The 16,605-nt window shown below is 52.2% G+C and overlaps 1 protein-coding gene across 1 annotated transcript in view; it reads left to right on the forward strand.

Moving 5' to 3' along the window:
- The window catches only part of NXN (nucleoredoxin), a 52,534-nt gene that overhangs the window by 26,259 nt on the left and 9,670 nt on the right, over positions 1-16,605 (forward strand). The window contains exons 2-5 of the mRNA XM_074845304.1: positions 10,684-10,801; positions 12,112-12,245; positions 12,658-12,758; positions 13,255-13,361. Coding sequence (XP_074701405.1) covers positions 10,684-10,801; positions 12,112-12,245; positions 12,658-12,758; positions 13,255-13,361 — 460 coding nt within the window. The remainder of the gene's footprint in view (positions 1-10,683; positions 10,802-12,111; positions 12,246-12,657; positions 12,759-13,254; positions 13,362-16,605) is intronic.

The raw sequence follows: 16,605 nt of genomic DNA on the forward strand, positions 1-16,605 counted from the left end.
TACTTTCTTTAAAATTTGCATGAGCGTAGTAAAAGGTCATCGTAACTGCAGAGTCTCCTCCTCAGATCCTTGCCTGCCGGTGGCTGATTGCAAGAGCCTGTTGCTAAGTGTTCCTGGAAACGGAATAAAGATGAAGCAAGATAATTGAACAAGGAGGAGGGAGAGGGGAGGAAAAAGCTTGGAGCTCGAAGCCGAACCGCAGAGCTGCCAAATGAGATGAATATGTTGGACTTTGACTTGGTGGCTGCATTCAGTCAGTTCTGACCCAGGGGTGGGAAGGGGTGACTGAGCCTGAAACTGTGTGGCAGATCCTTGGAAAAAGCCAGTTGGACGCAAGTGGAGGATGTACTTGGCGTTTCCCGTGGCTCGTCCAACTCCAAACACGTTGCTTCCTAGCATTGAGGCTGGAGTGGGGGTGGGAAGGCCGGCCGTGCTCCCACGGTGCTTTGTGCTCTTTTCCTGGATAAAATCTCTGTTCCTGCAGCGTGCGTTTTGTTAGCCTGGGATGATCTTCTGGATGGTCATTAGTCACAGAAAGCAACAGGATAAAACAAGAACGCAAACAAACAAACCCAGATCTTGACTAAAGCAGAAAAGCCTTCAACTCCGGATGACTCGAGGGGTATTTTCTGCCTGTCTCAGGTCTGGCTCGCCTCTGAGGAAACGACTGATGTCTGTTTCATGTGTTGCACAATTGAATAAACCCCCGATGCAGCTTCTTTTTATTGCTGAAAAGCCAAGGAAGCAAAACTTCCTCCTTACCTTTGGTCAGTTAAGTTCTTGTAAAAACACTAGACTTTCTCTGTCTCCATGGATCGATTGCCTGGAAACAGTTTTAATAACTGTTTCTGGAGTAACTTTTATCATCCCAGAGCATTTTACAAACTCTGAATATAGTAACAGCTGAAATACAGCCACATCTGAGGAAGGTCGCTTGCCAGCGCACAGCAGTCTTCAGTGTTTTATAAAAGAACACACGATCGGCTCTTCCTTTTGCATAGAATCTCCCTTATTCCCACCCAAAAGATTGAGGCAGCACTCCTGCCATCCAGCCCGCTGTGTCACCTCCTGGTTTGCCGTCGGCTCGAAGCCCCTGTGGCAGAGCAAGGTGCTGAGCATCCTCTCCTTGCTGAAGCCTGTGATTGCCGAGCCTCCCCCTCCAGCTGGGGCTGGCTGTCAGTGGAGGGAATTAATACGCTGCATCTTATCTGACATTTTGAACGCCCCCGTGGGATTCGCTTTGTCATTGGCCCCTGGCAGCAGCCTCTTGTTTCGCCGTGGCTGCCTTCGTGCCGTGCTCAGGCGGCAGGAGGGAGGCCGTGCCCGAGGCTTGCGCGCACCAGCGGTCGGTCCTGCCTTCCCGGTGCCGTATTTCATCCGTGTGCTGACTCACGGGCTCTCGCCCTTTTGAGAAACTGTATATGTTGTGACTTCCATCAGTCAAGTCAGGGTGTAGTTGGAGCTTTTTGACCTTGCTGCTGATTTATCACCATCCCCGTTCGTCTTTTTAATTGGCTTGGCAGTTGCAAGACACGCTGCTCAAGCCTTAAAATAAAGAGGAGGGAGCCCCAGCCTGCTGTCTTGTTCCTCGCTGGTTGGTGGCTCTGGAGCTGGGGCCTCTTGTGTCTCCGTGCTGCATCTCGGGGGATGGATCAGGTTCCCTTGCCTGCCCTGCACCCAGCCTACTGTGTGTATGTCGTAAACCCCGTGTCCCCTCAGCCCTGTCTGCCTGGCCCCCTCCGTGCTCACCAGGCCCTGGCTGTCCCTCCTCTGCCTCTGTGCCCAGCCTGTACCCCATCTCTGCTCCTTCCCCTCCCAATTTTCCTGCCCTCCGCCTTCTCCTCGCCAGTGATGCCTCCAGCCGTGCTGGAGCACAGCTCAATGGAAAACCCCTCTGCAAAGAGCAGCTGGGTGTGGAAATGGCTCCTCAACTTCCCGCCCGCTGGGTTGAGATGTGGGTGCATCTGAGCTGTGCTTAGCTTGGTTCTGCTCTGTTTTTTAGTGTGTGCAGGTGATTAATTGCAAACGTGGGACTCACAGTGGGGTTTTCCCGCTCAGAGGTCAGTGGCTCGGCATCGGGCGGGTTTATGTTTCCAGCCTGTGCAGCCTCTCTGCGGAGGGACTGAGTTTCGATTTGGGGAGCGGGAGGAAGAGGAGAAGTGCTTGACAGGAGAGTGTTTTCCAGGCAGCCTGACCCGTTCCATCCGTCCTGCCTGTGTCACGAGTTCGTCTGATGGTCTTCCCCGCAGGGCACCCAGCGCTGGCTCAGGCCACCACGGCTCTGGGGCTCAGCCAGCCGTGTGAAGTGTGTTAGGAAGACACGGAGGCCCTGAGACGTGTCATCATCAGTGGTTTAGCCCAGAGCAGTTTCGACAGTGGGATGTTTGCACAGGATGGACTTTAATGGCTCCAGAGGAGAAATCTCCTGCAAGCGCCGTGGCTCTGCTGGGTCGGCACAGGCTGTGGGACCCCCTGTGACCCCAAGAGCCGAGGAGGAGCAGGATAACTCTCAGCTGTTGCTGGTGGGGGTGGCTCATTCCAGCTGGAGCTTGAGAGCGCCTGTGTCTGGTCAGCTCCACTGTATTTTGACCTGCGTGCGTTTATGGAGTGAATCCCTCAAGCTGTGCCGCCCTCCCAAGCTGCAAGCAGAGCCCATCACCTGTCTTGCATACGAAGCCCGGAGCTGCTGCAGTAGCATGAGCTGCGAGCTGGGGCTGTGGTTATGGCCTTTCCAGCACTGCAGCTCTGTAACCGTTGTATGAAAATCCTCCTTGGGTTGCAGATCAGAAGCGCTGCCAGACGGCGATTCAGCGCCGTCGGCTCTGAGACACCGAGGTGGATGCGGCTGTAGAGAGGGCCAGGCCGACCAGTGCACCCTCTCCTGAAATCAGCTGGAGCAACTGGAGGAAAGTGGTTGCTTTGAAACAGTCTGAGCGTTTGCAGCGATGCAAGTGCTGTGTTGACTGGAGGTTTTTGTGGTGAAGCATCAGCAGTGATGCTATGGATGAGCTATTTCATTTCAAAAGACACTGTGTGCCAATCCAGTGGGTGCCTCGGCAGCAGTGGGCACAAGAGGGTGTTTGCAGATGTCTTGGTAGTTTTACGAGGGTCTCCCACATTGCTGGTCAGGGGGATGTCCCGGTGTTGGTGTGTCCCGGGGAGGTCACGGCTCGCTGGGCTCCCGGCACTGCAGCATCCTGCAGCTCTCCCTCCCCTGGGTGCATTACAGTGCTAACAAACACTCTATTGTTTTCCAGCACTTTGTTGGTCTGATTGTGTACAGTTCCCTTTCGGATTAACTGCTGAAAACAAAACAGAAACCACACTAATACCTCATTGTATGCATTAAACAAAAAAAACCCACCCCGATTTCCCTGCAGATTTAAAAGGCTTTTGTGCTTGGTGGGAACTCACTCTAAACTCAGGGCTTTTCAGAAGTGTTTGTTTCTTAATGATCCGGGATTGCAAGGCGTTTGACCTGGAGATTACCACCAGTGCTCCATGCCGGCTGCCTTTGAGCAAACGGTAGCAGCAAAAGCAAAGGTAGTGGGTAGGAAACCCAGGCTGTAACGTGCGGCGGTGCTGGCAGCCGTCCCGCTTCCAATGACGGATGAGACTTGGGACTAAGAGAGACCCTGAACTTCAATTCAACATCCCAGACTGCCACCCCACCCCTCGCCTTTCCTATAAACAGATGGAAAAATATCCCTTCCCCATAGAGAGAGAGAAATTATTATTTTTTCTTATTACCTTTGTGTTTACATAGCTGTTTCTTACTCAGTGCTAGTCATTTGGGGGCGTAATTTATAGGGGCCATGTATGATACACTTCTACATGTGTCTTAAATTTTTCCCACAAACACTTTAACTCTCTCTGTCCTCAGTGCTTTTTATGTGTTTGTCTTGCTGTCTTACCTACCTACCAGGAAAGCGTGAAAAAATGCCGGTGAAAACAGGTAACAGAAGGTGGGTTCAAGGTGCTGTCAGACCCCCTGGGTTCTGCACCCATTTGTGTACAAGCTCTGTACCCCCAATCTGCTGGAGGTGAAGGGAGACTGCTTGGCTCAAAGCAGAACTGCAGGGAGAAAATTGTTTATGAAATATCTTGAGGTGCTTGCGTGCAAGCCTCCTTTTAAGGGGTGAAGCAAGGCATGCACATGGAGGAAAAAACATTTCTTGGAAATGCACAGAGGTGTATTGCCTAGTCCTGGGTAGGATGCTGCATCCTTAAATTCTGCATCGTATTCAGGCTGTTGAGTACAATTTGAGGAATGTCTGGAAAAAAAGAGGTTTATAAAAGACATCCTTGTGGTGTTGATAGACCAGACTGTCTCGTAGCATCCTCCCTGCATGATTTGCTGTCTACGTTGTTATCTGTATGCTTAGACAAATGATACTTTGTCCTGATCCCAGGATCAAACCAAGCTGCCAGCCCAGCGCTTCTTTGAAACTTGCACATGTAAAACAACCAGGCCACCTCTGTGTCTGCTCCAGGCCCTGGGGCTTTGCTCTCCATAGATCATGTTAACCACTCTTCAGTGCTGCTCAAATTAAATGTTTTCCTATCAGATGTGGGCTGCGGAGGATCCAGGCTGTCAGCCTGCATGTGCGTCAGGAGGAGAAGGATGCAGTTTGTGCTCCGAGCCGGGCGCGCGCCAGCCATATGCTGCTTTGCCCTCAAATTAAATGCTCAGCTCACAGTCGGTTGGACGGCTGAGCCCAGGAGACTGCAAAGAGTAGTGCTGCCAGCACTGGGTGAGCCAGGGGGTGAGAGGATGAAAACAGGAGGAAGTGAGGGGCCCGGGACACAAGCTTGGGCTGGCCCAGGTCCCTCACCCCAGGGCTTTGGCTCTGGAGCTCCTCAGGGGAACAAAGAGTAGCCCTTTGCTGGCGGCCGCCTTGCCAGAAAACCCCACGGAGAGGATTTCCTCCTGCTTTGGCTCCAAAGCTTTTGCCGTTGTGTTTCACGATCGGGAAGAACAAAAGCCTGGGGTTGCAAGCTGGCTCCTGCCAGGGTCTCCCCTGCCCCCCCGCCGGCTGCGGAGCGACGCGGGCAGCCGCAAGCTGGACCAGGCCAGGCCGCTCTCCCACCCCGGAGCTGCAGCAAGGACAGGATGGAAGGGACAAGCAGGACTTTCAGGTTGATTTTTTTATTTTTTGCTCACACCATGTCATATTGTTGGAACATGACTGGCAGGGGGAGCATCCACAGCAGGCACTGCCGGGCTGAGTGCTGGGGGAAACTGGTCCTAAGGTTGGTTTTAACTGGGCTTTCTCCCATCATAGACAGCGTGGGGATGGAGGGGAATGATAACGTGGCAGCCCGGCTGCCCACCAGTCCCTGTGCACCAGTAGCCCCGGTGCCCAGCACTGTTGGTCTCAGCTGTTCACATCCATCTTGTTCACTGCAATTCCAAATCCTCCCTCCTCAGCTCATTAATGTTCTCGGCACAGACATCTCTCTCACCATTGTATTTTGTAATTAGATTTTGATTTGCTTTCAGAGAGGAACAGCAGCACAATACACATTGATTTACCCCAAGCCTCGCTCGGTCTCCTCTGTGTCACAAGGTCAGACCTTGGCGTGCACCATCTGCCCTCGACACCTCCCCCTGCTATTTGACTGCGTGTCATTCCCGCACCGCGTCCCCCTTCTGCTACAAGGGTTCCTTAAACACGGAGGGACAGGAGCAGCGAGGGAAGGCTGGAAGAGGAGCCTTCACCCCAGCTGAGCTTGAACCGCAGGGACAGGCATGAACTGGATTTAAATCGACAGGCTGAGGGAGCAGTCTGTTGTTCTGCAACCCCATTCCTGCTGCCTGCAGAGCCTGGGTGGCCCCTGGTGCTTGTAAACCCTTTGAGGCATGATGTAAAAGCTGCAATTTAACATTGAGAGTGGGGACAGAGAGGTCCTGCACAGAGCCAGACCATGGCAGGGGAGCTGGCTGGCCAGCCCGGAGCTGGTCTGTGTGGCACAGCGGGAGGTAGAGCTGGGAAATGGGCCCTGCTGGTCCCTGCAGCCCTGGACCAAGGGTGATTTTCCACCTGAGCACTACTCCTGAGCTCCTCAGACTGTGTGTTTCAGCCTGTGGCTCTGGAACAAGAGACCGGCAAGAGCCGAGCTGGTATCTGTACTGGAAACCCTGCTGTGCTCTTGTGTGGGCACTCATGGGGCGGTTGGAAAAGGAGGGTCTTTCCAACGTCTCACGGGAGGAATTGCCCAGACCCTGAGGGTGTTGCCTCCAAGGGTGAATTTTTAGAAGTGGCTTTGCATTTTGTTTAGCAGAAGGCAGCAGCCGTCCATGTTGGGAACATGTTCATTATTGTGGAGGGATCTGCTTTTGAGTTTTTAAACCAGCTCGCTCTGACTGTCTCTGGTCAGGGCAGACATGTGGGTTGCAAGGTGAGCAGAGGCAGTGTCTGCCCTGCCACTGGCATGGGCAGGTGGCTCCAAAACCTCCGTGTCTCCTGGCAGCTCCATATCCTATGGAAGATGGAGGCGTGAGAGCTTTTACGGTCCAGGTTCACACAACAGTGGAGAAATGCAGCCCCCAGCGAGGGCGGGAGGGCCGCTTTCCCACCAGCCAGGGCTCCTTTCACTGCGAGCAGTTGTGCTTTATCTTCGCCAGCGTTAACCACTGCAGCTCAGGATTTATGTTAGTAAGTGAAGGCAACCAGGGCTGGTAAATCAATCAGCACAACCAAAAATAGCGCCTGGCAGCTGCTGGAAGTGGGGGATCCCTTCCCCACAGTACGCACAGAGCAGGAGGGGATTTCATCTGCCCCGGCTGGGTGCCAGCCCTGTGCAGAAACAGCTGTGGGCTGCTGGGGAGACCTATTGTCTGACACCTTGATCTGGAAGAATGACTGTGGCTGGCTGCAAACTTCTCTCGGACGGGCATTTCCCAGTCAGCAGGGTGGGGGAAGTAACTGAGCCAGCCGCCAGTGCAGAGAGCAGCTTTGTGACCGATGCTGAGTGCTGCTGCCTGGCCTGACATCTAGGGATCGCCTCAAACCTCAAATCGTAAGTGATCGTTTTAAAGCCTCTCGTGGCCCGTGGTGGATGGAGTCGCAGAGGGAGCCCAGGGCTGTGGTTTCCAGGTCCTCCAGAACGGCGTGGTGGTGCTTTGTGTAGGGATAAGGTTACTGGAGGAATTCGGTGACTCTGGTTTTTCCACTGAACTGCTGCAGTTAACCACTGGCACAGGAGCCAGAGAGGTTTTTGTAAAGCTGATCAGCCTATACAGCATCTTGCGAGGGGGTATATTCCCTTGCTCCTTCTCCAGCGGGCATCCTGGGGTGAGTGTTGAGTTTAGCAGGCGTGCAGCCTGAACCAGGAGCGAAGGGTGCTCCGAGAGGATCAGCTGCTTTCAGGCTGAATAGTCCGTAGATTATTTCCACATCTGTGTTAGCTTTGGCTTGATCCCACAGATTTGCAACAGCTGTTGGGAAGCGGAGCAGAGATCCCCTCTTTAAATGGTTGATCAAATCCTCAGAGAGTGGAGTATGTTATTTCTATGTCATCCTCTTCACGGCAGGAAAAACAGCTTTTAAAAGTTGCTGAGGCAGCACTCTGCCCTGCTGCCGGAGCTATCATCCCATCGTCCTGCGGTTTCAGAGCAAGTTGTAATTCGCTTTCCGCATCCCACGCCCAGCCTGACACAGGATCCCTTGCGAGGTGCGTGGTTGTGCAGGTACTTGTCGCCTTTTTTCTCCCGGCCTCCCCTTCCTGCGTGGACCACAACCAGGGGGTGTACACCGGGCAGGACCGAGGAGGAGCTGGTCTCCTTTCCAGAACCTGCATGTGTGCAAACCCTTGGTATTTTACCCTGAGAAAAAGTAACCGGTGCGATAGTTTGCCACAAGACAGGTGAAGTCATCCTGGTGTTCAGAGGCTTTAGGTGGAGGTTGGGTGTCTTTGGAAGCTGCAGTTCAGCTGCAACATCATGGTGTGGTGTGGGAATCCCACAGTGAGCTATCTTACCCAAAAAGCCCAGCTAAAATGAACCAGCCCATTTCCTATCGAGGTTCTGCTCTTTCAGGTCAGACCTGGAGTATAAGGAGCCATCAGGCTTCCTTCAGAAGTTCCTGATAGGCTTTGGAAAGCCGAGTCTGGCTGGAGAGGGCCAGGGCGGTGGGAACGGTGGTGGATGCTGGTGCTTGTCCTGCAGCGTATGCGTTTCTCATTCCCCATCAGCTTTCCCAGTGAACGGGAGAATCGTCAAACCAAACTGCTCCCAGCAGCAGCAGATGTCACGCTGACCTTTTTTGATGCTTTCTTGACCCTTTTGACACAGACCTAGCTTCAAGCTTGCTTGAGGCATTCTGTGGACCCTCAGTGATGAGTTAGAAGCAAAAATCCTCCATGTGATGGGGACAGAGTATCTGGCTTGCAGATTTTCCGTACCACAGATGTCTGGGCAGCCAAGTCTGGTCTCTGCAGTTGGGACCCCGTGGGGCCTGATGGCATAACACATCCTGAGAAGACCCAGGGCCAGTTGTTAGCAAGAGCTGCCAGGTCTGCTGGACCCCGTAGCCTGCCTGGAGCCAGCCAGCCAGTGCTTCCAGCAAGAGCGGATTGGGTTGGGTTCGGTCTTATCCTCTTATCTGGGGTGTCCCAGCCCTGTCCTGTGAGCACAAGGAGTCGATGCAGCCTCTTGGCTCTGAAGTGCAGACCCTGCTGCTTTCCCAGCCAAGCAAAACTGCCACGACCCGCCGTAGTGCCCCAAGGGGAGTGCTGCCCTTATGCAAAGGGCTTGGCAAAATGAAGTGTAATGTAAGCAGCTATTTAAAGAGAACGATCCAATTGCTAGTTGTAATTTCCTCATTGTTTGCAACACCCTCTTAAATGCTTGTGATCCTTATAAAGAGCTTTTCCCCACCCTTTAAACTTCACAGAAGTGGATTTTACCTTCTGTGGTTTGTGAATTGGCCTTACGAATGAGTCTGTTTGTCCCAAGAAATACGTCTATTGGAAAGTGAAAGCTGGTGGGCAGGACACAAAGCATTGCCTTTCTCTGGGTTCTAGTAGATGGAGGTTAATAGTCTTCTTAGATCAGTATTAACGCTTTCCATCAGACCCAAGAGGGTTTTGCTAACACCCCATTGGAAGCAGGCTGGCTCATGTCAATCATTCAGGTGTACCTTTTGTGAAAAGGTGTTGAAAGAAGTATTTAATACAGTACCATTAAAACCTGAATGTGGATGTGACTTTCCTGTCAGCTAGATCTCTGATGAGCAAGCCAAGGGACATGGTTTGCTCTGCCTGCACATTGCATCCCCTTCCTGCCCTCGTTTGCCTGCTTCCCCAGATCATTCCCATCTCGGGAAGTGGGATTGCCTCTATTCGGAAATCAGGGATGGTGATCTGCAGAGCCGTGGCTTCATTGTCTGGGAAAAAACTTGGGTCCACTTTCTGTGTGAGATGCTTGATGGAAGCAGCAGCACGTTGTGTGAGGGTTTCTCTGGCTCTTGTGCTTGAACCCTTGCTGGGACTGGGTGGGATTCTGGGTCCCCTCCTGCCCTTCTCCTGTTTCTGGGTTTTATTCTCCAAACCCAAGCGAGCTGTAAACACCCGGAGCCTGAGGGGCTTTACAGAGCCGAGCTTAGGGGAACGTGGTGATTCATTTCCTTCCCCTCTGGCTCTCTGCTATGGTTTGGCTTTTGTTTAAGAGTTTGATAATTCACTGCTGGGCTGTTTAGGTTGAAATGCTCAGAGAAATGTAAGTAAATGTGGTGATTGCTGGGGGGACCCGCTCCTCCAGCCGTAGCCAGCCCACACCAGCAGGCTGGGCTGTGCCAGCAGCTGTCACTATCTCCGTCCTCCCCATCCCAGCGAGCTTCTGTACGTGGGATAAGCTCCAAATTATCCTGTGCCAGAAGCATACTCTGAGAAATGTCAACCCAGGACCGTGTGACACCCAGAGCACTCAGTCACCGGCATGGTGCGGAGCCGAGCTCATTGCAAAACATCACGACCAGCAGACAGCAACGTCTTGACCAGGACACCCAAACCGCGGCCATCGCGGCCTGCGTGGCTTCTGCCCCTGGCTGGGGGGACTGCTGCGAGGCTGGCAGTGCAGGGTGGTGTCAAACCTGTTCATCAGCTCCTGGGTACAAACGCGGGAAGCCCCCGTGACAGAAGAATTGTGTTTCTGTGCGTTGACCTTGTTTTCAGCGTGGCTGTGTCTTGGCAGGGGTTGCTGGTTTGTTTAATGAACACTGAAATGGGAGGGGAGGAAGCAGCCAGGGAAGCGTTACAAATTGCTTCAGAGCAGTGGCATTAAAATTATTTGTGCTTACCATGCCTTGTAAATTAAGACCTCAAAGTATGGTAAATACTTATCGCCATTTTACTTGCAAAGAGGCGAATGCAGCAGGAGGAGAAGCTTTACCTGCGCTCACAGGCAAGCCCACAGCAGATGTGAGACAAACGATGTTCTCGCCTGTGGCACTGAGGGGACAGTGTGGAGGGCGCAGGGTCTCTGCGGGTGTTGGAGGTCCGGGCTGGCCCAGCAGCTCTGGAGAGATGCCCTCGCGTGCCTTCACACATGTTGCCGAAGCACCAGCTCTGTTTCTTTGCTTAGCTCCGACTTCTGATCTGAAAGATGCTAACGCTCCAACATCTTCCTCTTTACGTTGCCAAGTTTACCTTTCTGCTCTCTGCTCCTGATCTCTTTTACAGCTGAAGCTGTGGAACAAGTACAGAGTCTCCAACATTCCTTCCCTGATATTTATCGATGCCTCCAGCGGGAAGGTGGTTTGCAGGAACGGCCTCCTGGTAATCAGAGATGACCCAGAAGGTAAGACCTGGAGTCCTGTGAGCCACAGGAACGTGGGCACGCAACTGCCTTCTCATTTCAGCTCATTCTGAATTGCCTTGGCGGGGAGGGGAGCGGGGGGAAGAAGGAAACAAACAACTATTGTCATACTTAACTAGTCAAGGCACTGTATTATTTTCAGCATAAAATTTTCTGCATCGTTCCTGCCAGATCTTGTGTTTTGGTTTTGCTTGTTGAAAAGAACAAAGATTTCCCCTCTAGGAATTTTGTCTGAAGTGCTAATGAGGAAAAAGCTAGGCTAACTGAAACATTAAGTTTGGATTTTTCCCTGCTGGAGGCACATGGAGAGACAGACTGAGGGCCCAGACTGTCCATACCTTGGAGCAGAATCCTTCCAAAATATTGAGTGGGACTTTATCACTGACTTTATCACACGCTGTTAGGGTAATAAATTCCCTGCTATTTACAGATGCAACAGAAAAATGCTACCATTCTCTGTTTCTGAGGTTTACTGTGCTGAGGGTTGATGTTAAATCCATCCTCTTCCAATTTGCAAAAACCAAAATGAGCAAAATGTGTGCCCTTACTCATAGACTCTGCAGACCCATCGTTCCACTGCTACAGCCTGTCCATGCACACGTATTACCGACGCATCATTTCTTTATGCAGTAGATACTGAGCACAGCGACTGAGTCTTTAATTCAGGTGGCAGAAACTGTGCAGCAGAGACACGTTGTGGCCTGAGCCATCTGTGATGTTTCCTCCTCACTGGCTGAATACCCAGAGCGATTGCTGTGGGAGCTGGCAGCGGATGATTCAGAGCATGTGTTTGTGTGTACACACACATGCTTGCTTTGGGGTGCAGAGGGTTAGTGTAAGTTTAGTTTATATATAGTTTTTTTAATGTGTATATATATATAAAAACCCCATCTTTTACATGTATATGCAAAGGTTTTATAAATAAATAAGTGTACTTACATATTAAAAAATATATGGTTAGTATCAGTGTAAAGCAAATAGTTTGCTGCATTCCTGGGCACGTACCACTTTGCCCTCTGTTGTTAAAACAAACACTGTTGATAAGGAAAAGGTGCCTCATCAGGCACAAACGAGAGCAGGCTTTGTCAAGCCGAAGGTGCTGGGACTCGTGTGAGGGTGCAGCCTACCTGGGAAAAAGGGGTGGCCCTGGCTCCACTGCAGAGCTGAGCTTCCCCCATATCTTTGCAGAAGGCGGGTTATTATTTTTTTGTGGAACCTTTTGAAACTGTAAATGCTGCATGTACATCTTGCTGTTTTGTGTCTTCTTTCCATCCCCGTCCCGACTCCTCCAGGTCTGGAGTTCCCCTGGGGGCCAAAACCCTTCAGTGAAGTTGTTGCAGGGCCTCTGCTAAGGAACAACGGCCAGACGCTAGACAGCAGCGCCCTGGAGGGCTCACACGTTGGGGTCTATTTCTCCGCACACTGGGTGAGTAGTAGGTGCTTTGTAGAGCAATTGGAGTGAGCTGGGGTAGGTGCTCTGGGCATCCCCCCAGGAGTTTTGCTCTGGAGCTCTGTGGGAGAGTAAAGACCTCGGGCCAGCTGGTGTTGAAGCAGTTAAGATGCTCCAGTCGTTGTGGAAGAAGCTGCAGCGTTGCAGTGGCCTGTCATCCTCAGCAGGCCCTTCAGAAGAGGAAGAGTGGTCAGATTTTAAAAACTAAAGAAGTTTTGTTGGCAACTTATGGGCCATAAGCCCTGGCCATGTTCAGGGCTGCTGCCTGGCACTCCAGCAAAGATGAGGCCACACCTGTCCTTTCACAGTCGCTCGATCATCCAGACCTGCCGCGTGTGGGCCTCCCGTGGAGGAGATGGTGCCCCTATGCACGTGTTGTGTCTTGCAGTGCCCGCCGTGCCGAAGCCTCACGAGGGTCCTGGTGGAGTCCTACCGAAAAATCAAGGAGGCAGGCCAGAAGTTTGAGATACTCTTTGTTAGTGCAGACAGGTAAGGAAGCGCTAACAAACACCCTGTGCAGGCAGAGCTGGCTGCCCCCCCCAAGCTGGGAGCTGGGAGCGTTGCTGGTTTGATTTGAGGAGGAAATCTGATTTGGGGTAGAGCAGGTTGGGGGTTGGCAAGGACAGCAGTGGGCTGAGAGTGGGCTCTGTCCATGGAGCAGCTCTGTTCCGCTTTGTGGCTCGTGGGTCTCAGGTCTGGAGGGTGCTCAAGATGCTGCTGTCACCATGGGTTGACGTTCAGATGCCCTGGAGAGTTTGAAATATTTTAATGGGGAAAAAATGCACCGTGAACCCTTTCTTGAGGAACTGGGGGCTTTAAATTCAGTCTGGCTCTCCCCGGGTTGCGTCTCCCAGCAGCCCTTACTGGTGGGCTTTGGCAGAAGAGATAAAGGGCTTTGCAGGCCGGGTTTTTAATGAGAAGAGGAAGGAGGCTGGCAGGCGGAGGGGCTGTACTCTGGATCCCATGCCCTGTTCCCCTTACGCAGGTCAGAGGACTCCTTCAAGCAGTATTTCAGTGAGATGCCCTGGGTAGCTGTGCCATACGCCGACGAGGCCAGACGGTCGCGCCTGAATCGACTCTACGGCATACAAGGTAAGAAAGGCTGCGCTGAGGCACAGCTCTCCTTTCTGCTCCTTTTGTTGAATATTTGTAATGTCTCCTCTTGTTTAACTAAAACAAGAAAACAGCAAAGCACAGCACAGTGCCCCAGGCAGAGCCGCTTCATGTTTCTGCTCTCCGCAAACTCACATTCCTACCACCTGCCAGGCAGGCTGTTAGTTGAAACAGGACTTCCATAAACAACCTAATTCTTCCTGGAAACTTGGAAGCTGTTTTTGGCTTGGAATTTTTTTGCCTAATTACTGATTTATTTATTTTGCTTTTTCTTGAAGGTTTAAATTTCATTTTCTTGCTGTTTTATGTAACGCAAAGGCAGGCCATCGTTCTCTGCGGAGCCTGAGGAAGATGGCATCTGGTTTATGTTAGTGACATGAATTAGAGAAGAGTGCATGTTTGATGTAAACCATGGCTTTGCTTTTACTGTACGTGCCAGTGCCAGAATTCCAGCAGCCCTGGCTGCTCAGAGGGGCAGGGGAGAGACTCTGTCTGTCGGGGTGGCTTCAAAGAGTCATGAAGACGATAAAAGCTCACAGCAGCCCTCCTGGGGATGGGCACCTTGTTCCTGCAGGGGATAAACTGCAGCACAGGGACGTGCAAGGTGACTAAGCTCCCCAGGAGGTCTTCTGGACGTAGGTGGAGTTTCTCCCTGTGGTTAAAGGGTCTTGCTGCAACGTGCCTGTGTCTCACCCATCTCCATGCGGCATCAGTGAGGTGGGCACAGGCTGGCAGAGGGTTAATGCAATCTGCAGGGGAGAAGGAGTGTTGCCAAAGGGACCTGGGGAGAGTGGCAGGAGAAATAATTCCTCCTTGGGGTCCTCTCCAAACACCCCTTTTGGGGTGAGCTCAGGTGCTGTCACTCAGCTGTTGTTCCCTGACCTTAAACCAAGGACAACCATTTGCCTGCTTTAAATAGCCATCACTTTGCTGCTTAATTACCTTCCCACGAGGCAAGAGCTTTCCAAATTAATCTGTCTTTTCCCCGGCCCGCTCACAGACCTCTCCAGTGCCTGTTTCGGCCGAGTGCTGCAGGACTGCTGCCAGTTTCACTGGGACTTTCTGTAAATAAGGTGTCTGGCTGGGCATGCTGTCGCCAGGGAAACAGGGACAACAGCTTTCCCTCTAACTCCAGCCACTGGGTCCTTAAATGTCTCTCCTCATTGTGTACTGACCTGCAGTGTAAACATGTGCCGCTCCCCTGCGCCCTGACCCCTTCCTCTGGCTGGGAAGCTCCCATGTTACCCCAACATTTCAGCAGCTCTCTCAGGGATGCTGACCCTGGGATTTGGGCATGTTTGAGAGTGAACCCTCTGCTTATCTATCGTGATTTTCCTGTAAAGTGGCAACCTCTCCCTCCACAAGCGTGAACTACAATCCCACAAAGTCCTGTCGAAATGTGGAGGCAGGCTGATTTGCACCCTGCGCGGGAGGCATCACCATCCCACCTCCCTTCTCCCCTGGTGCCACACAGGCTTTGTAAGGCTGGGCTGGGCTGGTTCCCCACTGCAGTCTGGGGTGGAGCAGGGTGCTGCGGGGAGGGTGTCAGGGCACTGGGAGGTGATGGGCGGGCTGGAGGTGAACCCTCCTGCTGCTCCCAGGAGCTCCAGGTTGCTGCTGGCCCCTGCACAGGCAGCAGCTCAGACCCTTCCTGCCGACTTCGGGGTTTGCAGTCAGGCTTTCGCAGCAGGCTGCCGCACAGGCTGTAGCAAAAGCTTCCTGCAAACAGAGCTGCATGTCGTGGGCTCAGCTGGTGGTTATTCCACCCGAGTGAAAAACCGGACCCATGTAATCTGACCTACCTTCCACCAGACACATCTCCCAAGCCCCCTTCGGAGCTGCACCTCAGCACCAGCGAGAGCGCGCAGCCTCTTCGGTGCCCAGGTTACCCTCCTGGTGGTGCCCTGGGTTGCGAGTGCAGCACGCATGTGGCGGGGGGGTTTCTACTGGTTTTTGTAAGGCCGGGAGCTGAAACAACAGAAGAGCTTGTCTTCCCTGACTGCTTTAAGTTCCTGAGTGGTGGAAAGCAGCAAGAGAGTCAAATCTCTTGTTGTTTTAGTCCTGTGTTGGCCCCTACAGCATTCAAAAACTCAGTGTAAAATGTAAGTTGAGTTATTGGCCTTTATTTGGGTTTACTTGAATGCCTCTATTCATAACCCATGCGCAGCCAGTGGGCTGTACCGTACCCACCTATATATTAAATTTCTTCTGGGTGCAGCACTATCTTGAGAAAGAGTCATCTCCTGTGTGGTGGCTGCTTAGAAACAATTGTCTGTTGTGTGGGCAGCTCCCGGTCTGCGTGATCCTGCCTTAGGTGGAATCCCCTGATGTTAGCTCTCCTTCCGATGGGATGGGGAGCAGTGATAAATTCTATGCTTGGACAGGAATCGCCCCTTGTTGTTGTATATCTTATGAGACCTCTTGGTTCCTGGATGTTCCCTGTGGACTCCGTGTTGCCTCTTTGGGATTTGCAGTCCCTTGGGGGAACTTCCAAAAAGCTGTTGTTTCCCCCCACCCCACACTTTAGCCCAGACACCCCCAGGTCACTCTCACAGCCTGGCTGGTGGGAGCAGCCTGGAAGTCACTGTTATGGGAGGTTTCTTGTACGAAGCTTCTGGAGCTTTCTTCTGAAAAGGTAAAACCCAATCAATAAAACCCACCCCCTGTCCTGCGGTGGATGTATTCTGAGTGTTTGCTTCATGTTGATTTTGATTATTCACCCAGCAGACTCAATGCAGATGAGATTTCCATGTCGGATATGGGTTTTAATATATAAATAAGTAAATATATTGCCAGGTTCGGTAACAAATCATTTGGCCCCTGTATTTTCATAAAATGCTAGCCCCGTGGGAACCAAATCCATTTTCTAATGCATAAAGTCAAACTGAGCCCGTCTATGCTAATTCTCTTCCAAGCTTATACAATATTCATTGCAGAATGTCAGATCTGTGATTCTTCTTGATAAGTAAATTCTGGTGTTATGACTCATGGCAATTACCAAAGCCCCCAAAAGGCACTAAAATAACAATTAGTGGCTGGGGGGAGTGGGGAGGGGGGGAGCGGTGGGGGAGGCACTGGGGTTAGTGGCTGTGACGAAGGTGAAGGACGGTTCCGTCGGTGCTGCTGGTCTGCGTCCCGTGCAGAGGGGGACGTGTTTGCCAGGGGAGCAGTGACAGGGTTCACCTGGGAAGATGAGGCTGATCCTGCGGGTGCCACTGTGAGC

Source organism: Strix aluco, chromosome 19 (assembly GCF_031877795.1).
Source record: "Strix aluco isolate bStrAlu1 chromosome 19, bStrAlu1.hap1, whole genome shotgun sequence".
NCBI lineage: Eukaryota > Metazoa > Chordata > Aves > Strigiformes > Strigidae > Strix > Strix aluco.